Genomic DNA, 22,644 nt, shown 5'->3' with positions numbered 1-22,644 from the left:
AGTAGTAGCTGGCGAGATTAATCCTGTGGCTAGTGGCACGTGCATGTGGCTGCGGGGGTCTCAGGACACAGCCGGGGCAAGGGGGAGGAGAACTCGCCTACTCTCCAGTGCCCAGGGCCCCCCTCCAACCCAACCCCGTTTGCTGGTGGCCAGCAGCGACACGGGAAGAAGTTTGGGCTCTTCCCATCTGCCGTCACAGCGGACTAGAGATTTTTGCTTGCCACAAGAAGGCAGCTGGGGTGAAAATCCCTGTCCTTGGGATCCCCCTTCCCCTCTGCCCGCACAGCCGGGGGACAACCCTCTCCCGTGGCGGAGGGGCTCGGCGGAGGGCCAGGACAGCCCAGACCTGCGCTGGGACCAGGGGGAGCCTCCGCAAAGCCGAGCCGCTGAGCTCTGCGGGAACCAAGAGCCGCTCTTCAGGCGCTCCCAACCAGCTCTTGGCTCCAGTCCCCAGCAAACCGTCCCCGTTCGCGCCTGGGGTCCCTGCCCCACCCCAAGGCCATCCCGCCCGCAGGACCCGGGGCGCCCGGACATCGCTCACCCCCACCAAACCGACCGTTCTCGTGGCGGCTGGCGCGCTGCCGGAGCGCAGAGGGTCCCTCCGGGTCCCACGGTGCAGCCGGCCGGGGATACGGGATGGGTGAGCCCAGCCCTGCCGCCCAGGTGCTTTTCCACCACGGCCCCCAAGCCCCCACTTCACAAGCAACCACCCGCTTTGGGTTTGATTTTTTTTTTTTTTTTTTCCCCCAAGGGATCCAGGACAGAAGCTGAAAACAAGAGTGAAAGCAGGCTTTTTGAACTTAAAAAAATTACTTTTATTTTAGGAACCAATAAAATTATGGTAAATATTTACAAATAATTATCTCACATAAAGGTTACATAAAACCAAATGTCCACAAGTAACAGTCACTCTCATGAAAAGACACACAGATATTGAACTACGCCAATCTTATTGCATGTTTCTTCAACTAATCTAAAAATAAAAAGTGTTGCAGTCAACCATTTAACTTAGAATAAAATCACAAATTTCAGTATTGACAAGAAAAAGAATTGAAAAAAAAACCAAATAAATGAAAAAAAAACCTTCAAACGGTCCCTCCCTTTTGACCCATGCCTTAGCACCCCTGCTCCCCAGCCCACCTCCCTTTTTCCTCCCCAAAAAAAAACCCAAAACAAAAACCCCCAAAATAATGTTCGACATCTTTGGCAAATTGGCACTGCTGTAATTACATTCAAATATTATAACACACAAAAGCAACACACGGCACTAAGGAAAAAACACCAAGATTTCAAGTCTGTTCTTTTCCTACTAGAAAAAAAGAATACAAAACATACACATTTTAAGAAGCATTTTTTCATCTGTTTTGCAACAGATGTTATCCCCTACTTTCAAAGGCAATTCAACAGTTATGTTTACGAGTTTGTTTTTTTTTTGTTTTTTTTTTTTGTAAGTTATTTTCTTTTGTTTGTATGTATTTATCAAGGGGAGGAGGCTTTTCTTTCTCTCCCTCTCTTTTATCTTTTCCTCTCTTTTTTAAGAAGTAAGCTTCAATGCAGGCATTGCAGACTTTGGTGGATACAATAGATATGTATTTCTTTGATGCTAGAAGTCCCTAATACAAAGTAGTTTGTCTCTAAGAAAAAAAAAAAAAAAAAAAAAAAGCCTGTTCCTTTTTTTTTTTTTTTTTTTTTTTTTTTTTCTCGGAAAGGAATTCCATTTGCGATGAAATGAGTTTCTGTAATTTCTGAATGTACAAAGGCCACTAGAAAGTGAAAAACCAGGACAGGGTCTACTCCCCGGAGGAGGCTGGGTGCAGCGAGAGGCAGGTCTAAGTGCCCGCCGGCCGTTTCCCCGTCTCCCTTCGGCGGGGCAGGGTGGGAGACCCTGGGCACAGGGTCCCGCTGGCTGGTGGCCGGGGCTACTGCAGGGCTCGTGCCCACCCCGCCGCCACCCCCCCGGGGTCTGGGAGTCTCAGGCGTGCCTACGTGTGTCTACACGTGTGTGCTCACGCGCGCCCACGCGCGCCCACGCGCGCCCACGTGCGCCCGCGTCCATCGCCGTGCTGTCCCACTAAGCCCCTCCGGTCCTCCTCCCGCCCCGGACCCCCCCTCACAGCCCACGGATGGAGCCCACCCCCCCGCCGGCTGCGACGCCGGAGCGAGCAACCTCTTGGCGCTCGGTGTCGGCACGTCAAGTCTCACTGGCCCCACCACGAAAGCGACGCTAACTGGTTTAGATCCTTTGGGATCTTGTTTGTTTGTTTGTTTCTGTTTTGCTTTGTTCCGTTTTGCTTTGTTTTGTGTCTCACACTGCGGTAACACGTACCGGTGACGGGAGTGGGTCTCGGTCCGAGAGACACAACAGGGCTCCCCGGCTGGCGTGCCCCCAGCCTCGCACCGCTGCCCTCCGGCACGGCGTGCCCCCTCGCCCCCACACAGGACCCTTGCCTGCCTGCTCGGCACGTCGCCCAGGAGCTGTCGGCCCTCCAACGTCATTTTCTCAGTGAAATCCGGAACAAGAAGAAGAAGAAGAAGAAGAAGAGGAAGAAGAAGAAGAAGAAGAAGAAGAAGAAGAGAGAAGAAGAAGAAGAAGAAGAAGAAGAAGAAGAAGAAGAAGAAGAAGAAGAAGAAGAAGAAGAAGAAGAAGAAGAAGAAGAAGAAGAAGAAGAAGAAGAAGAAGAAGAAGAAGAAGAAGAAGAAGAAGAAGAAGAAGAAGAAGAAGAAGAAGAAGAAGAAGAAGAAGAAGAAGAAGAAGAAGAAGAAGAGGAAGAAGAAGAAGAAGAAGAAGAAGAAGAAGAAGAAGAAGAAGAAGAAGCAGGTTTTCCCAGCGTTTGCTGGGACAGAGTCACAGGCTGGGTCAGCTTAATGCCGTGCTACCCGCCGTGGCCGTGGCCTCACGTGTCGCGGCGGCACACGCGTGAGCACGCGCACACACACGTGCACGGGAAGGAGCACAGCACCGGGGAGGACGCTCGGTCGCAGCCGTGTAGCCGCCAGCAGCAGCCACACCAGTTAAATCCACTACGGGCCACATGGGTACACGAGGCTGCAGATAAGCAAGGCTGCAACACGGCTTCCTCTCTCCTCCGTGCTGAAGTGACGTGTAGAACAGGTAAATTAAAGGAAATAAGAAAAGGAATACAGCCCCCTCAGTTAAGACCGGACACGGCACAGCATTTATCAACAGCAGTCGGCTGCCAGCACCCGGCGCACCGAGAGGACTCGGCCGCGGGGAGCCGAGGAGGGGGGGCAGGTGCCCCAGCACTCACTGTTGTGAGCTCCATGGACCTCCCCTCCTCGGTCAGACAAGCTTTCTTCCAAAAACCACCTCTCAGCCTGTGTTTGTGGGTTTTTTTTTTTGCTTTTTTTTTTTTTTTTTTTTTTGTGTGTGTGTGTTCCTGGCACCGTTTCTTCCCTCGCTGTCTCCTTCCCGAGCGCCTTGCTAAGGCCACCCTGGCGCCTGCGGTCCCAGCGCGGGTCAGAGCACTCTTTGGACATCTCTGCGCCTCTGCATCAACACACGTTCCCCGGCCCTGGAGCACTTTTCCGATCTGACAGCCAACAAACAAAGTTTTCGGTCTGCGGAGCTGGTCCTGAGACATCCTGAGCTCTGCAGTCAGTGGAGCTGCCTAACAATTATGCCTCCGTAATTGAGCCTTCGGACGCAGACACCGAGCAAACTCAATGCCCACAGCGTTTTATATCTTCTTCACAGTCACACTCTTACAGCGTTTGAGGGTTTCCTCAACAAGTCAGTTCATGTAACCCTGGCTCATGGCCTCTGCTGACGTAGCCTTACGGCAGCGTTTCCCCTCTCCATCTCTGAGATTTCACTTCTCAGCCTGTACTTAATGAATTTATTGCTGGGGCGCATACTGCTGGAAAACCCTCCACCTAGCCAAGTGTATTACAAAGTTTAGTGCTGAAACTGCCTAAAGGCACTTTGCGGGGCTGATTCCTGCAAGGGTCTAGTAACGATATGCTGCGCTACGGGGCACCCTGCCTGAGCAAAGGGTAGGCAGGTCACCCCAAACCCCCGAGCTGGTCTTGCTCTCTCACCTCCTTGCAGCTCCAAAGGGTCATTTGCTTCCAGCTTCCACCTCACCCCGTGAAATGGAGGGGCTGCAGGGGAGTGGGCAGCAGCAGGCAGCTCTCCATCATCCCCAGAGGACCACCTTCTGCCAGCAGCACCTTTCAAGGATGCTCCTTGGGGAGGAGGATTCCCGTGATGAAGACTGTGGGTGGAAAGTCCAGACCTCCCAAGGAAAGCAGTTTGTAATCCCCAGGTGAAATACTCTCAGAAAGTATTGTCAAGACGTGTCTTTTCCAGACGTACGGCATGCATACTCAGTGGCCCAACTCTTAACAGCCTTTCTTGCAGTCCCAGCAGATAGGAGTGAGCCATGGCTCCGTGTTTTGGGAGGTGGGCCGGGCGCAGGTGCGTGCAAGGGTGGGTGTTTGGGGTTTCCCCTCCGCGGTTCCAACCGGGACCTGTAGCTGCCCTGCACCCCTGGCTGGCAGGATGGAGCCCACCACCGTGCCCAGCAGCGTGGCTCTGGCCAAGGACCACCCTCAGAGAGTCCTGATGAAAGCCATAAGGCCACCCAGGCCTGAGCACTTCAGGTCACTTCATCCAGCGGCATCCAGGCGTCCTTGGGGGGAAATACACCCGCTGTGCCTTTCCTACGTCCCCGGCCCAACCACGAGTGCCGCCGGCCCGAGCGTGTTAACATCTGCCGAAAGTCTCTTGTTGGGTCTTCTCCAGGCTCCTTGGATGAGCACACGCCACAGGAGCCATGCCACCAGGGAAACAGATAAAAGAAATGTGTTTGCAGGGCAGTAAGCAGAATGGGTGAAGGACCCACACACCGTTGACAGGAGCTGCTCTTCCTTCACTGGGCAGACAGAAAGACTGGTTTCAGCCCTGGTCACCAGGCGGGTGGTGTCTCCACAGCTGGTGTAGCTCAGCTCACCTCTGCTCCAGAGCCACCACCCGCAGCCCCACCACCTGCGGTCAAACCCTCGTTTCTTTTCTCTTCAGCCAAGGCACTGGACGGCCTCATCCCTTCCCGAGCTCACGGAGAAGGTGCGTGTGCTCAGGGCGCAGACAACACACCCCTCGGCGTGGAGTCCCCACACAACCAGCATCCGGGGACAGAAAACGCCCTTCGCAGCTTTGTCACCGGGGTGCAAGTAAGCACGGGGTGCTCAGAAAGGGACGACACCGAAGCAGTGCTTCAGCAGGTTCCCTGTGCAAATTGTCCATGCTGATATTTGTCTTCAGTTAAAAACGGGTGTGCATCAGCTGTTAATTGCTGAAAGATGAAAAGCGGGACTTTTCTCACTAATAAGTTTGTCACAAAACTTATTTCTGGGTTAGGGACACAGTTTGAAGGACTCCAGCCAAGATCCCTGATGGGGTCTGTGACCTTCCCACTGAAATGTCACTGAGCTGGTGGGACCTGGGTGCCTCTGTGGCTTCTGAGGATCTGAACACATCTTCCCTGGAAACTTGGACGTGATGGCTGCATTTCCATCGGGTGAGGAGATGCCACTGGAGTTGGAGAGGGAGCTTCTCAATGGGTCCGTGGCCACTAAGGACACCAGACAGGCAGCACAAGCGATGAGGTGGAGAGGGAGGAGAGAGAGGAGTGTTAACTCAGGAGCTGCCACTTCAGAGAAATGCTCGTACAGCTGGAAGCAAGTATTTGCACTTGAATGTTCATCCACGGGAACGCATCTCGGGTTCAACACCAACAACCCTTCTTCAGCCTCGAGATACACACAGCCAAGAGCCAACAGGACCCCTCCACAGCGCCTGTGCTGCTCTGGGAGGATGAGGTGGTCAGGACAGGAGTAAGGAGCCTACGGCCAGATCTTCATCTCACCAGAGCCAGGGAGCTTCTCCACGGCCCTCAGGAGGAGGGGATGGGGTCGTGCCCATCATCCATACGTGACTGAGGTTGGCTGCTCCTCAGCCTGGGGCAGGGGGAGGCCGCAGGGGGAAATCAACCGTTTTGGATCCATGAAGTGGCGGTGACTGGTGCAGCTCCTCGGCGGGATGTTTGCAGCCACTCTCCTCTCCTCACTGGCCCCAGGAAGTGTCACACGGAAGGGCATGTCACTGTTAGTGCTCCCTCTCCGAGAAGGAGGGAAAAGGGAAGAAACGTGGAATTAAGGGGGCAAAATTTCCCCCCAGGGCGCACTTCTGGACTGCAGCAGCTTGAATTTGAGGTGCCTCTGCTGAAACGCACGGACCCCCCCAAAAAGGAGCGCCTTCCCCTCCGGTTTGCTTCGGAAAGCGCGCGTGGCCGCCCCGTGCTCGGTACGCCCTGCACAGGACGTCCCTTTAACAAAAATCATTACCGCGGGATTTCTCGCCCTTCCTCTCAGGGTGTTCAGAATCGGGTTTTAGCACATTACCTATTGGGATGTACAATAAGGTGTCAACTATTGTTTAGGAATTCCTTCTTGGATGCTGCCTAACTTGAAACCGGAGAACTTGTTTCAGTGCTCATTATGGTGACGAATTAACATAAATGAGTATTAAGCAGTAAAATGTCACCGAACTGCCCATGTCTTTCAGTTGCCCATGTGTTTGATACCAGCATATAGCGTTATCACACACGACTGTCAGATAGGATGCTCTGTACAGAAATAACAGCAGCCTGGAATATAGCCACAATGAGTGTTAACCTGGTTCAAAGTTGCTTAAAGCTTACTGAATTCTTTGAATCAGTGCACCAGTCTCAAAACACATTTTCAGATGCGTTTTGAGTTCATATTTGTACAATGTTGCTGCTTATGCTTAAGCCACTCTTATAGTAGTACAAACAAGCAAGTATTTACAGTGGTGCTTGTGTAAAATTGAGCAGACTGATATTTTCTTTGCCACCAAAAAAATAAAATAAAATAAAATAAAAAAAAAATTGCCTTGAGTCTCACAGCCTGTTTCAGTGTGCAGCAAGAGGAAGCTGCCCCAAGGGGGGCTGCTCACGCCTCTTCCTTATCCCCAGATACAGCCGTGGCACCCGCAGGCGATTAAAGCAGTAGCCAGCCGGCTGCAAAAGACATGAAGCCACTGCGCGTTTTCGATCACACAGAGCGCCAGGAGGACCGCTTCCTCCGGTTCCTTCGTTCAATCCGAGACCCAGCCCACGCGACCGACCGGCACACAACAACAATCAGTGTTCACCCCGCGTTTGAAGAGAGCGAAATCCCGGCGAGCGCGCTGCTGCCGGGTGGGCCGTCGTCGCCTCGGCGGTGGTCCGGGGCGGTGCACGCCGTCAGTGCCGGTCGTAGGCAGCGGCGGCCGCCGGCGGGGCAGCCCCGCGGGCCGCGGCACTGTAGTAGTACGGGGACCCTGCAAGGGAAGAGACGGCCGTGAGGAAGAGGAAGGTGGAAGGGGGGACAGCCGGCGGCGGAGAGCCCTCCGCCCCGGGGAGCTAGAACGAGACCCGCACCCGCATTCCGCCCCTTGCACGCCTGCCGGCCGCCGGGCACCCCGTTCCCTGCCTCCACTCGAAACACCGGCTTCACCCACTTCACCGGAAAAACGAGCCGCTTTTCAGAACAGAAGGCCAACGCCTTTCAGCCCCAACACATCACCACGCGCCGACTTCTCTGGCCTGTTCTCCCCCCCCCCCTCTTTTTGCGAGGAGGAGCAGGTCGAACCCCAAAGCATTCAACACGCTTCACCGGACCCCACAGGGATTCCCTGTTTTTCTCAAACTGCTTCTATCAGGGAATAGCAATCCCCCTGGATTTTGCTTAGCTCTGGCAGTGACTGTGGAGCTCCAGAAACACCGAGCTTGTGCTACCAGACCCCGCTGCACCAGCCTCTGCTTGGACAGGGAGGGTCCTTCGGCACCCAACACATTCGCTGAGCAGAGAAACTGGCTTTAAAAAGCATCAGTGACATTCTCTTTTACTCAGTAATGAACTGCAACTCAGAAAGTAGTTTACAACTGCCTCCAGTGAATAATGCCTCGTCCAATGAAGGGTCTGATGCTCCACATCACAGTTTTTGAAATGAACACTTAACCCTCAAACTGATCGAATTTATGCTCCATTTTTTCACTGAATACATGCGTTACACGTCTGAATGAACTACTTGGGCCAGGCTTAAAGCTTCACAGACTGATCAATGTTGAAGCACTCCTCTACCCAGAAAAGGCCTGAAAAATATTGGTGGTGATTTTCTGCCTTGCGGGTCTAAGCAACACTAGATTCCAGGATCACCTGGAACCTGGACCATTTGCTGGAATGAGGAGGAGTCTTTGACTTCAGATGAACCCAGAGAGATATCAATCTGCCCAGACAGCACCGGCTATTAAAAACTTTCCAAGTGCACCAGCAATGAGACCAGTTCTGATTCAGCATAAGTCAAGAGTCAGGCAAAAAAATATTCAAGGCACTACCAGTTTGGTCTCCAAGTCACCACCGGTTTCACATGCATGAGATGTAAGGCACGCCAGAGTGCGGAGGAAGCCCCTTGGAAGGACTCGCACTCGGACACGGGCATCTGAGACCCCCCCCAGGCAGTTTTGGGCGAGCAACAAAGAGCCAACATGAGGACCGGCTCTGGAGCGAGCTGGGCTGGAGGGTCTGGTTTCACAGGAGACCCCATCCAAGAGGCACCAGGCATCCTGAACTCCCTGCCTTCGCCCCACCTGGGACAGCAGCCCAGCAGACGCGGTCGAGGGTCTTCACAGCCAGGGATGTGGCTTGTTGCAGAGGAGCTGACTTCTGCAGCTCCAGCGAGGCAGAGGAGCTGGCCCCTCCAGGAGAAGGTGGTGCCACCAGACCTCAGTGGGGCCTGTGGAGCCCTCAGCAGAGCGTCAGTGGCAGTGAGGCCCAAGGTGCGTTTCTGGCCATTTGCTTCCCAACCAGATTCTAGCAAACCCTGATCCAGCAGGTCCGAGGGCTGCCCGGCACCTGGGCACAGGCTGAACGTGGCCGTGCCCCGGCTGTTCCACCACCATGGTCCCGACACACCCTCTGGAGCGGGAAGGAGAACCCAGCCGGGTGACAATGGCTGACAGCTCTCTACTGAGCCAAAGAGCGTCCGCCTGGAAGGCTGGAGAACCTCCTGGCCTCCCCTCCTCTTACACAGCCTTCAGCTGAAGGCTTTGCTTTTCAGAACAATTCAGAACAATTTGAGTGATTACTCGAGGGCTGCTGGCTCTGAGCACAGAGCGAGAATCCCACCACCAGCCCCTGAGAGGAAGCCCATGGACATTTACTGTTAACGGTTGGCTCAAGATGGTGGTATAATCGTAACACAGAGGGTTTTCTTCCCCTTCATCCCAAACAGTCCTTGGTGAGAGGCCTGAAGTGCTCTCCAGGGCTGGTGATACAAGCCGTGCTGCCCGAGAGGACACCCTGAGGAGACAGCCCCACCAACTGAAACACCTCCCGGAAGGGTGGGCTCTTCTGCCCTAGCACCCTGCTGTGGATCCACCAGGATCCATCCACGGGCAAGCCCACCTGTTTCTTCGAGGCTGCCTGCATCCCGAGCACCATGTCAGGAATCAGTTCAGGCTCCATCGGCAGCCTCCAGCTGCTCACTTCCAAGGGAGCACAAACCAACGCATCCAAAAAACAGAGCTCGTCCAGCACCTGCTGTTGCGCGGTGCCTGCGACACGCTCCTCGGCGCAGAAAGTAGAAACCTCTTCCTCACGACCAGAGTCCTGCCAAAGCATGTGGCACTCTGCTGCTGCAACCCCAATGGGTCAGAAACGATGGGGTTTGGCTACGGGGACGCGGCATCCGCACCAGTCAGTGCTGCGGCAGCACGGGAGCTTCTACGGCGCGGGGGTCTTGTTGTCCTCAGCACCCCGGACACCCCAACTTAAATAGCATGCAAGCCCACCACAAAGGGCTGCGTTTAAAGAAAATAAACCAAGCTTCAGGACTGCGGTCACAGTTGCTAGAAGGGTAGTCTTACCATTCACAAGAGTAAATCAAGACCGTTTGTGCAATCACTGAGCAAGCTAAGCACCTGCAAGGACGTCTGCAGAGCTTGTAGGCAGGAGCCCATCTCAGCTAGGTTTATTAACTAAAAGGTAAGTATTTTAAGCCACAATCAATGGAGGCAAAGCAGATCCCTTCAAAGGGTCATCATCCCATTTGCAACTGCATAGCACAGAGCCGACAGCCTTGTGTTATCTGCTGAGGGCACCACAGCCACTATCCTGGGACGCTCCTCTTCCAGACAACCAACATCAGATTTAACGAGCCCCAGCCTCAGGAGCCATATTTTGTGGAGGAGAACTCTGGAAAGCTTCACAAGGACTGCGAACACCGTTCTCATGAGTAGCCTAAAATAAACTGCTGTATATCGTGCATCCCAGCCAAACTCAAGCAATTAAAAACATGGAAGCCTTCCTTGGCCAAATGAGGCAGTCTTGAATGAGCAAAGGCAAACCAAACATCTCACCAGACTTTGAAATGTGCATGCCCTGTCTAGCTGGGATTTTGGGGATGTTCTCTGTAGCCAGTGAACTGGGGGGCTGCGCTCTCGGGGGTGCCTGGTTTGACAGGCCATGACCCCTCACAGCCACTCCCGCTGCTTGGGAGTCCTTGGGGACCATCTCCCACCGCAGGGCAGGCAGCACCTCGGGGTGAAACACCTCCAGGGCCGTGAAAAGCTGGGTGGAACTGATGTCCTCTCTCACCGCAGAGCCAGGGCGTCACTGGGGAGCAGGGGCTGGTGGTGCCCAGCTGCCAGGCATGAGCATCAGTGAGGACCGCAGACCCTGCCAGCACCGGCACCGGCTGTGGCAGCTCAGGTCAGCTCGGGCAGAGGGGTGGAAAATCCAGGGAAGGGATCCAGCAGCACCAAACAATTTCACCCTGACCCACGGAGCAATGCGTGGGTCCCACCAGAGCCAGATGCAGCCCCTCCTGAAGTTTTAGGGTAAAAGGGGTCTTCTTGGGGTCTCTTTCCCCCTTCGTCTTCTGCTGCTGCTGTTCGGAGTCAGTGCAGCTACCAAAGCCCAATATTTCTCTCACGCTTTCCAAAGGCCTTACACTTCTCTCAAGTTTGATTTTTTCCAGTTTGCCTTTCAGCAGTGAAATCAAAAAAGCTTGTATTTAAAGTGAAGAATGAAAACATCACATCACAAAGCATTCACTCTTCCTCCCTGTCACCATGCCCCCATCCAGAACAGACTTGTCTGTCCTTCTGTCATCTTTCCTTTCTAATTCATGCTGCCATCAATTTATTTCTTGACACAGTCATTTCTGGCGCCTACTTGTTCTCTAATCTTTTCACAGGAACTCACAGAAGAACTGAATCTAATCCTAATTGACCAGCTCCAAGCCCTGCCCTCGCATGATCCCATGCCAGCACCGACAGCCGCAGTGGTGCCGGCAAATCCCCCCCAGCCAGCTGGCTGGGACCACGTCTGGGGTGGGAGCGGGGACACCGTGTCAAACGAAAGTCCGCCGCGAGCAGCAGCGAGCCGAATGCAACGAGCAAAAATGGTAAAGAAGTTACTGCAACAAGCCAGCATGAAATTGAATCGTTTTTCTTCATTAGACCGTGCTGCCGTCATCCGCCCTCAGCGCCTGCATGCTTGCTTCCCCTGCGCTCCTGCTTCCACATGCATCCCGGCGCCGCACCGCTTGCAGGTCATTTGCAGCGCAGAGGGGAAAGAAAAAAAAAAAAAAAAAAGAAAAGAAAAGGGAAAAAAGCATGCCCCTTTCTCCACCTTCTCTTCCGGCTTTGAAACAGGGAGACCTGCCATGGCCACCGAGCCAGAGGCCACGTGAGTGGCCAGGGTCTGTGTCCTCTTCCCAGTGCATTCCTCTGGAAACGTGGGGTCTGTCCTCAGGCCAGGGAGGGACTGAGGCACCCCCGCAGCACCTGGGCCCCCGCAGAGTTGGGTGTGGGTGCCAGTGGGGCTGACGATGGGACAGGACAGCAGGACGATGCTGCAGAGCTGCAGCAGGTAACTGATGACTACTTCTTTTTCTTCTTCTTCTTTCTCTTCATCTTCTTCCTCTTCCTCTTCCTCTCCTTCCTCTTCCTCTTTTTCCTCTTCTTCCTCTTCCTCTCCTTCTTCTTCTCCTTCTTCTTCTTCTTCCTCTTCTTCATCTTTTCTTCTTCATCTTCATCTCCTTCCTCTTCTTCTTTTTCTTCTTTTTCTTCTTCTTCTCCTTCTTCTCCTTCTTCTTCATCTCCTTCTTCTTCTCCTTCTTCTCCTTCTTCTTCATCTCCTTCTCCTTCTCCTTCTCCTTCTCCTTCTCCTTCTCCTTCTCCTTCTCCTTCTCCTTCTCCTTCTCCTTCTCCTTCTCCTTCTCCTTCTCCTTCTCCTTCTCCTTCTCCTTCTCCTTCTCCTTCTCCTTCTCCTTCTCCTTCTCCTTCTCCTTCTCCTTCTTCTCCTTCTCCTTCCCCTTTTTCTTCTTCCTCTTCCTCTTCTTCCTCTTCCTCTTCTGCCCCTGGTGCTGCTGACCACTCTGGAGCAGCTCAGCTACCTCCGCTTCCACAGGAGCTATGGGGCACGGCGTTCCGGGGTGCCCTGGAGAGGAAGGGGTCACTCCTTTGCATCGGTTCCCGCAGCAGCTGTGGCAGACAGAGGGGGGCTGCCCGGTGCAGAGGAGTGGGGAGCACGGGAGCAAGGGCACCGGGGAGACGGGGGTGGCCGGTGCTCTGCGGGGCCCAGGCGGCCGTTCCCCATCCCCTGCATGCCACGAGCACGGTCCTGCCTTCCCGCAGAGACACCAGCTCACACCTCACTGCCGCTCCACACTCACGGGACAAAGGCTGGGGACCAACCACCAAAGCCTTTTCACCCCTCTCATCTCTCTCTGTTCCTGTTCCCTTTGTTCTCCCAAAAAGACACTTCTGAATCCAAGCATCCTTCCTTCCTGCCACCTGCAAATCACAACATTTCTCCTTTTAGCTCCTCTTTCACCAGTCTCAGCCTGGTGTGATTGCTGCGGTGCAATTCCTCCTTGCCAGCGCAGGGAATTAATTGAACTTAGGTGCTGTTAAGTGCTTACAGTATTACACTTTCATCTTGGTGAAGGGAGCAGGACTTAGTAAAACAAACTGTGTCAGTCCATGTACCAGTCCTGATTAATTTTGTCAAGGTTTCTGCTTTGAGGCTGATACTGCCAGAGCTTGCTCTCAGGAGAGAATTACTAAATGCACTCACGTATACTCCTGAGAAGAGTGGAAGCATCTTGGATATAGTTTAAATTAACCTCCTCTCCACTGCGGGTGCTCAGGCTCGTCACACGGAGCCTGCTGGGTGTGCAGGGGGACTTTCAGCAGGATTTTAAGGCTCTGCCACAGATTCCCATTGCCCTGACACTGGCTTCTGCTACGTGCCTTGCCAAGCCGACTGCCCTTATGTTTTTGGCGATTTTTGGGCAGATGTGCACGAAGTGAAAGGGGATCCCACGGCTCGGCTCACCGGGACCTCGCTGCCCAGCTCTGACACGGTGCCCGCGGGGTGTTCGAGCAGCACGGGCAGGTACAGGCTGCGCCAGCGCTCGAACGGCTCCGCGATTCCCGCAGCAGCGACAGGAACAGAGCGGGGCAGGTACTTCAAAATTACCAGGGATTCCCCCTCCAGGAAACTCCAGCACTCCCAGTTTTGTGACCAGGCTAAGCTGGAATGGAAAATTCATCCTTAGGACTTGCTGCGGAACAAAATTTCCCATTTCTTTTTCTTTTCGATGCATCAAAACTGCAAGTAAGTCGTAAGTCCCAATCAGTGTGTCACTGCACACTCAAAGCAATACAACCTTACTTGCGCAGTGTCTGTGTTTACTGAAACAGAAGATTTTGAAAATATCAAAACGAAGTGTTTAGTAGATGACAAAAACGAAGAAGTCAAGATTATACATTTTAACAACTCCCGCCAGCAAAAAATGCCAGCATCGTTGTCATTATACTGTAGAACATTTCAATTTCAACGCAGCTGCAGTTTCTGGAGGAAAACGGTAGCATCCAAATCTTTTTGCCCTTGCCTCGTTTAAACACATGTTCACAGCATGCCGCTGAGTAAACACTGCTGCAGGAATCCTCGCAGGGCTGAGGCACAAGCCTTGCTGCCGGCAGCACTCCGTCCCTTCAGCTGGGCTCAGGCAGCATGCCGCCCGCGCGGCTGCAAGGCGCGATGGAATTTTCCTCCCAAAATGCATCATCCGACAAGGGAACAAGAAAAAGAACGGGACAGAAGGGGGGTGGGCACCGGTAAAAGCTGTTTTGGCAGCAAGTGGCTGGCTCCTGAGCAGGCTCTGGTTTAAAGTCTTTCCTGACCCAGACCTGCCCATCTCCCCCGGCATCGGGGCACCACGGGGACGTGCCCTGCGCCCTGGCCGGCATGCTCAGAGCCGCCACGGGCCCCCGGCACCTCCAGCGAAGAGCCGAGCAGGTCGTGGGCACAGCCTGCTGCCACCGGGGCCACCGGGCCACTGCTGGGGCCGCCTGGCCACTGCCTGCCCCGCCGGGGTAGCGCGGAGCTTCGGGGGGGCCCCAGCCCAGCTCCACCGCGGGTCCAGTGTGGCACCAGTGCACGCGTCCTCCCCCGCGGGGGCGTGCACCCACAGGCAGCAGCACGACCCGCAGCCCAGGAGCCTCACCAAAATCCCTCTCTCCACAGGCAAGGGCAGGGTTGGGGCCGGGCTTTCGTTTGTTTGTAACGTCATGCCAGTCGCTTTACAGACTTGCAAGCAGAGCTGGAAAAGCCACCCGGGCCCTGGCTTCCCAGGCCTGCCCGGGCAGCAGAGCTTTGCTTCCAGAGGAGTTGCAGAATCAGAAACGAAGAACGCGCGGCGTGCGCTCTTCCCCCCGGCCGGAGCATCTTCCCCGCGTGGCCAAGCCAAAATCCCGCAGGCGCTGCCGGCTGTGGCCATGGAAACTGCGGGTGTAAGCGCAGGGACTCCCCTGGCTTTGTGCAGCTATGCCCATCCATATTAGCTGGAGATCTGTCCGCTGATTTATGATGGAAGCGCTAACAAACCCTTAAATGTGGCACGGCAAATAGCAGCATTATACCAGCACCATGGCACGAGAGGCAGAGGCTGTCTATTGCTCCCCAAGGATTTGTTTAAGGACAAGAACCATGATGAATACAGCCTGGGTGGCTCAATTACATGGGGACTCAATTACTTAAAACAAAGAAACTGGATGAAAAAAGTATGACAAAAATTCAAAATTATTTCGCTGCTGGAGGTCACATATAACAGCCCTGTCATCCATAAATCTGGAAATCTCTAAGGCATGCTACTCCTGTGTTGAGAGATGACAATTAATTGGTATTTTACTTACCTCATCCATGCAAATTATGCAGGGAAAAATTCTAATTACTGCATGCTACATGTATATAAGGTCAAAATGGGCCAGCTTTTGACAGTGGTGTAAAATGGATTGTGTTTATCCTTCACACGAGGGCCACGATCCTGCATGAGCCGTGGGGCTCCTGCCCCCCACCGCTTGTAGGGACCGTGCCAGCGTCCGCGAGGCTGCGCGGGCACGGGGTCCCTCGCAGCGCCGGGATGGGTCGGGCAAGCACGCGACGGGGGGGGCAGGCACAACGGGGGTCGGGGAGACATGCAAAGCGCTCGAACGAGCAAGTGGCGGCAGCCTGGGGAGCGGTGGGGGCTCGCGTTCGGCAGCTCGGCACCCCAGGTTTTTGTCTGAACGGGATTCCTCAAAAAAACAGGGATCCTGCCTTCCGGAAACACCCTGTGTCTCTGGAAGGATTTTATGGGGCAGAAACGGGAAGAAAAGAGGTTTTGGCAGGGGACTTCTTGCTGGCGAAGGGAACCAAGAGCATCTGGGCAGTCCTGCAGGGGGGCCGAGCGCAGGGACTCAGGACCGCACCGGGACACCATCCTGCCCGCCCCAAGGGTGGACGATCGCTGCCGGGTTGCACCGAGCCCCCAGGGTGGGGACGGCAACTTACCGAGGAGTCCAGGGTTGGGAAACCTCCAGGAGTCGTTGTACGTCGAATATTGTGGGTGGCTGTATGGGCTCCCAGAAAACTCGCTCCCTAAGTTAAAGAGAGAAAGAAGGACAAAACCAAATGATTTGATTTGAGGCCGCAGTTACCGTTGCAGGGAAGAGGAGCCGTTCAGTGTGTGCTGTGCTCTGGTGACGGCCTTGGTAAAAGCGCCGCTGGCCACCCTCTCTGAGGAAGGGCAACACGGGTGGGCAAGTTATTAAACAAATGGGCGCAGCCATGTTTTACGCATCCTTTTTGGGCTGCAGCCCAGGCCCGCTGCGCTGGTGGGATTTTCTCAGGCAGCCCGTGCTGCAGGAGCAAGACAGCGAGGAGGGATGGAGAAGAGTCGGGGACAGAGCAACGGGACTGGCTTTCGCCTCTACGGCCCTACAGCACTCGTGGCAAGAAACACAACAGAAGGACAGGGCTGCTCAGCCAGGCTCTCTGCTAGCACGAGGTGATGAATCAGCTAATCTTCTAGTTACTGGGTATCCTTCCAGGAGAACATGGTCTTGGTCCCAGATGTCCGTCCATCACTGCAACCCAAGGAGAGGGGTGCTTGCACCGGTTTCAGATGGCTTTGAAACCCTCCTGACACGAGCCCAGAAATGGCTCAAAGAGTTACTGCTATTTATCTCCTCACCAGCTCCCGCTCTCCCCATCTGTTTGTTCTCTTCACATGTCACCTCCTGCTTCACACTTCGGCTGCAAGCTCTTCAGGACAGAGCCTTGCACCATGGGGCTCTGACCCTGCGCAGGGCACGCGGATCCACCACCACACCAACACCAACACCGCTGCTGGTTTAGGAGGAAATCTTCCACGAATGACAGTTTCCCACCCTCCTCCTCTCCTTCTCCCTCTCCCATACACAGACATGTGCACGCACAACATCGCACGGCAGGAGGAAGAGCAGGTTTCCTACGGCAAGGGGAGACGGCTGCGAGGCTGCAGCAGAAAATGCTCGCTGTGAATTTCACCCGTTCTGGTCCTCGACACTGGTGCAGCCCCCGACCCGTACGCAGGGGCTGCCTCTCCCCAGCCGAGCCGCAGACCCCCAACGCCACGACTCCAGCTCGTATTTTCTGCCAAACTCAGAAGTAACACGGGTTGGCGTCAAAATATAGGGTCAGGCCCAGGGTAGCTTGGTCTCCACGTGATGCTGCTTCAGTAAGAATGAGCTGCCTCTCTGCCTGCAGCAAAGGGCACGGGTAAACGTGACGGCAGCAAGAGCTGCCCACCTCTGGTCCGCTCCAGGGGGGCTCTGCTCGCACCCCCTCCTCCCCCTGTTCCCCACAGCCTCCCCCGACCCATAGGACTGCGCCCACCAGCCCCGGGGCTGCTCTTTGTCAGGGCAACGAGACCAGGTCTGAAGCCAGCAGCAGCCAGCACTCATCACGCCTTGCTGCATTAACTTTGCAAGCTCAGGGCAGGCCTTCATTATCGCCTCTAAGGAATGGCATCAGTTCGCCGCGAGCCATGGAAAACGGAGCTCCTTCCAAACCTTTCTTCCCAGCGAAGTACGTCGTGTCTACACTTCCTCCCCGCTCCTTGCCCTTACGGGTGGCGTCAGTACCCGAAGGTCACCTCCGTCACGGCGCTCGCTCTGACAGGGCGAGGCACGGCGGAGGCGGCAAAGCCAGAGGAGATGCCAGGAGCCACCCGAGGTACCAGGGCGTCTGGCCAAGGTGTCCCCATTGCCCTCCGCCAGCCGGGGAGCAAGCTCGCCTGCGCAGGACACAGCAGCTCCGCTCTGGTCCCTCCTTCTGCCTCCTCACCTGAGGCTGATGCTCAGGCAGAGCCCTCCCTGCTCGCCCCCCCCGCTCCCGAAGCCCCTCGGCTTCCAGCAAGTCTCGGACACAGCTCTGCCCTGATGGTGTGTGCCCGAGCCTGCCAAGCACACGGGCGGCTGCGCCGGGCCTGGCTGAGAGGGAGTTAATTTCCCCGACGGCGGCCCTGGGAGCGCTGTGTGCTGGCAGCCAGGACGGTGCTGATAAGGCAGCAGTGTTTTTTGGCTGAGCAGCGCTGGTGCAGAGCCAAGGCTCTCTCCAACATCCCCCCACCCACCCACCATAACACCAGCAGGCTGGGCAGGCGCAGGGGGGTGTCGGTGGGGGGGAGAGGGTGCTGTGCAGATTTTGGGAGAAGGCACAGCCAGGGGAGCCGAACCAAGCTGGCCAAAGGGATATTCCAGACCGTACGATGTCCGCTCAGCAATAAAACCTGGGGGAAGGGAGGAGAAATGGGGGGCATTCTTTATTTACATTTATCTTCCAGAGGAACCACCACCTCTGCTGAAGCCCTGATTCCCAGGAACCAGCCGGCTGGTGGGAATTAGAGAATAAAATCTGTTTTCCTCTGCTTTTGCGCATGACCCTTGCTTTTGCTTTATTAAACTGCCCTGATCTCGACCCACGAGCCTTTCGTTATGTTCTCTCTCCCCTGTCCAGCTGAGGAGGGGAGCGACAGAGCGGCTTTGGGGGGCACCCGGCATCCAGCCAGGGTCAGCCCACCGCAACCACAAACTGGCTGGTAACTTTATGGGTGAGAGAGACGGTAATTCCCAGCCCCCGAAGGCTCACAGCCAGGTCCCCCTTCCAGCACGTGCTGTGCAAAAAAACCCCTTTATCCCTTGGGAGCCTCTGCTACAGGGAAAGGCTCGCACGCCACCCTCCGCAGCGCTGTCACTCCTTCCTTGGCACAGGGCGGTGAGAAATGCGGGGGCTTCGCCCTGTTCCAGCTGCACCAAGCACGACCACGGGAAAGCCGAGGGGAGCAAGTCCCGCCGCCGCGTCCTCCCCTGGGGCTGCGGGGTGCACAGACAGAGGGACAGGACGGCCGGACAGACCTGTTGGCACGGGGTGTGCGGAGGACCCTGCCCAGCTCCCACACGCACCAGTAACACTTGGAACGAAGCTCCGGGCGAGCTGCCGCCCGCCTGCCAGAGCTGCCCAAGCAGGGCAGGCGAACCCACCCGAGGATGGGACGTTTTTGAGCTGTCCCACAGCTCTCACGCCCGCTGCTCCCCTCTCCCATCCTCCCGAGGCTGCAGGGGCCCGTCCCGTCCCGCGCCCACGCTGTGCACGCTGCCGAGCGGGCTGCGGCGCTTCCTCAAATGCTCATCAGCGCTGCGGCAGGGCTGCGGGTGGGAACGGGCTGACATTTCATTGTTTCATCCTCTCCTGCCTCGCTCTCCTCCCCCCACCATCCCCACTGCCCTCCTCCCCACACTCACACACAGACACACATCGTGGACCCTCTCTGGGGGATGCTCCGGTGCCTGTCAGGCTGAGGCTTCCAATTCTCTGTTTTTTATGCCTCAGTGGTCAGGGTGTCAAGCTCCTGCAGTACAGACCAGCCAGGAGCTCGAGGAGTCACTGAGCACCATCAGCTCGGTGACAGTATTGCTTGCTTCTTAACATACTCTGCATATCCATCAGCCTTGCAGGGAAAAAAAAAAAAAAAAAAAAAAAAAGAGAGAAGCGGGGCAGGAAGGAAAATGAGAGAAAAGAAATACAAGAGAAGGGAGGGGAAAAGGCGAAGTGGGGGAGAAAGTCTCAAGCCCTGCTACTACCATCGCAGCACTTGGGCAGACAAATGGTACAGCCATAAAGTGAAACTAAGCTAGATGAATGAACGCTGCATGAACGCCTCGTGATTTCCACCAGATATTCCAGGGTCCGTCAGCTACACTTCCTGACAGCCCTGCTCAGCGGCCAGCCCTCGCCCCATTCAAAAACACAACAAATCAGTTACCCGGGGCGGGGGGGGGGGGGTGTGGGCCAGGGACGCGCACACGTGTGGCGTGTTGCACGCACGTGCACGGTGTCTGCCCGTGCCGCGGGGAAGGGGCAGCAGCCGGACCCATCCCTCCTTCACCTAAAATGGCAAAGAGGGGGGCCCTTAATAATTCTTCCATCACTGAGACACCAAGACTCCGAAACAAGGGGTTCTGGCAGAGCTTAGCCGACATCGCCACGGTGCTTTATGCGGCTGTAGCCCAAAGAGGGTCAGACCCTTCTGTCACCCCCGGGGGCAGGGGTATGGGGTGGGAGGGAAGAAGAATCCCCAGTAACGCTGCTGCTACAAGCCCCAGGAGATCCACTCCTCCCCGAGCTGGGGGGAGCCCCAAGGGGGGGTGGTGGGTGGACCCTCTGCTGCCAGGCAAAACGGCGTTATCCGTTCCACAGCATCCTCTCGGGGGATTATCAACTCATGCCTACCAAGTCTGTTTGGTTTTTAAGGTTTTCCTGCGAGTTTCCTCTGTGATGTGCAGAGGAACTGAAAAGAGTGAGCTTAAAAAATCTCAAGAACCAAGAGACGAAGGAAGAGATTTCACGGTGTCTTTCCAACTGCCACGGCTTTGGAGAACTGTCGCCGGAGGGGAGAGGGGAGGACGCAGGCACCTCTGTGTGCGGGTGCTGGACTTGGGGCAGGAGGGTGCTGGAGAAGGGAAGAAGGATGGGGCAGATGCTCAAAGCAGGGTCAGCTTTGACATAAGCCGTGTCCGGCCAAGGTGGGGAAATGCTCCAGGGTGGAGAAAGCCTGAGCACTGTCCCCACCACTACCACTGCTCGCTGTGCAGGGCGCCCGGCCGCGGTCCCGCTGGGCAGCACAGCAGTAAGCAAGGTGCTGCCTGAGGCTCGTGTGGCACCGAACACCAGCAGCAACCAGCAGCCTCGTCCGCACGGAGCATGCTTGCCACCCAGCTGCTGGCACCTCTGGGCTGAAATGCCGAATTTGAACAAATCCTCAGCAAAGCAGCTCCAAGTTCAACGCACTGCTCTGGTCCCCAGCGTCTCAGAAGACACCGTGAATCGGTAGCGCCAGGTTCCGCACAGCTCAGCCGCTCCAGCTACGTGAAGGCAGACACGTGCCTGGACACTTTTTGCTGCGATTTCTCAGACAGCAGGTTTCTGCACTTGCATTTGGGATGGGGAGGAGCCGCCAGGGCCACGGGGGTGAACGGTTGTGTCCATATGACGGCCACAGGCGACACAACGTGCCTTCCTCCCCGCGACCGCCACGCGACAGCTCTCCCAACGAGGACAACGACCAGAACCCTGCGGCTGTGCCGTCCCTCCCTCCAGACTCGTCCCAGACATTGGTTTTCCCCACCAGACCCCATTAGCTGAGTCTTTTTGCTGTCCAAGCTCCGGGTTTAGGACGGCGACTTATTCAGCCCTTCCATTTGGTGGAAAACTAAACCAAACCAGGACAAACAGCGTGCCACAAACGCAACTGCGTAAGGGACAAGAAGGGAAGGTTGTGGGAGAAAAATCAGAGTCTGGACAGGGACAGCAACATCTTGCCCATTCCTCGCCTGGGTCCTGCGTAAGTTTAAGAACAATCTGCTGCACTTGTCCCTAAATTGGGCTCCTGCGGATGAACCCCTCTCCCCCTCCAGCCTGACCTCCCGGCAGGGGCTGCAGGTGAATCTGCCTTTCCCTCGTGGCAGAGGACCTCACCGTAACTTTTTAAAATTAACATTCTCATGACTTCTATTTGTTTTCTACCGTTTTCTTTTGTGGAAGTAATCACATGGATCATAAATTCCTTCAGCGAATTCCAATAACAATCATTACCCTGGTAGCTAAGATATGCTTGACTGCATGGGGAGCAGGGCTAAATGCTGCACGGAGCCACAGGAACGCACCCAAGCCGCCTGTGAAACACCAGCTCAGCCTGGAAACCCACCAGGCAAAGTCAGACGTGCAGCAGGGCCCAGCATCGCCCGGCAGAAGCCGAAGGGCGGCGGGAGAAGTCGCTGCTCACCCTTCGCAGCCCCGGGCAGCATGCCCCGTGAGGTCAGAGCCAGAAACAACCGTGAGAGACCTTAGAAAAGAAGGGGAAGGGTCTGGCTTCTCTGCGGAGCACAACGGCGTGTTTTCCCCTCGGTAAAAAGCGGATTTACCTCTCCGCACCAAGCCATCGCAGCGGCTCAGGGCGAGGGGGACACAGGTCTGCAGCCCAGCCTGCAAAGCTGCAGCCTCTGTGACTCACAAAACTCACCCCCTTAGAAGCTTTCCTCATGCATGGGGGAGCTGGGAAACACCTTCCAGTTAAAACTTGCTTTCACACACACACAGAAAAGTGGTTTCACACCACTAACATACTTCTGCAATTTTGTGACAGTTTTGACAAAATCCTTCAGTTAAAAAGAGCCCTGGATTATTATTTTTTTTTTTTTTTTTACCAGATGTTTTCCAAGCAAATCTTTTCTTTCTCTTCTAAAATCAGAGAGATGTTGAGTTTTCAAATTAAGTTCAGCAAGGCTGAAAAAAAAAAAAAAAAAAAAGAAATCCAAAAATCTCAACTGGAAAACAAATCGTATCTTTGAAGTAAAGCCCCAAATAATCTGTATTGTCATTTCTTTCTTTTGACTCAACCTAGGACTTTCTTCCAGTTTTCACATTCCTGAGCAAATGACAGGATTGGTGATTTATACGGCTCTAATCTGTAAATACCAGCTGCATTTAACCTGGGGGACTAAAAACCCAGGGCACGCCGTGGATGGACCGCCAGGTCCTCTCCTGGTCCCTTGCCTTTTCTTTGTCCTCAGCAGTCCCACGGCAGGAAGGACACTGAGAACTCTGCTCCGCGGACCAAGCACACTTGGCCGTTAACCTGCCTGTCCTAGACTGAGCAGTCCACGCGCTATGAAAAATGTAAGCGCAGGA

At 55.1% G+C, this 22,644-nt stretch overlaps 1 protein-coding gene across 2 annotated transcripts in view; it reads right to left on the bottom strand.

Moving 5' to 3' along the window:
* Positions 1-6,567: 6,567 nt before the first annotated feature.
* PAX5 (paired box 5) overlaps positions 6,568-22,644 on the bottom strand; it is a 132,902-nt gene continuing 116,825 nt past the window's right edge. For both annotated transcript variants that reach the window (XM_042787599.1, XM_042787600.1), the window contains 2 exons: positions 15,928-16,014; positions 6,568-7,363 (listed from right to left, as the gene is read on the bottom strand). In XM_042787599.1, coding sequence (XP_042643533.1) covers positions 7,287-7,363; positions 15,928-16,014 — 164 coding nt within the window. In that variant the 3' untranslated portion in view covers positions 6,568-7,286. The remainder of the gene's footprint in view (positions 7,364-15,927; positions 16,015-22,644) is intronic.

The sequence above is a fragment of the Tyto alba genome, unplaced genomic scaffold, assembly GCF_018691265.1.
Source record: "Tyto alba isolate M040663 unplaced genomic scaffold, T.alba_DEE_v4.0 Super-Scaffold_13, whole genome shotgun sequence".
Lineage (NCBI taxonomy): Eukaryota > Metazoa > Chordata > Aves > Strigiformes > Tytonidae > Tyto > Tyto alba.
Note: the sequence above shows the minus strand (reverse complement) of the source record. Positions and strands in the feature narration are given on the sequence as shown.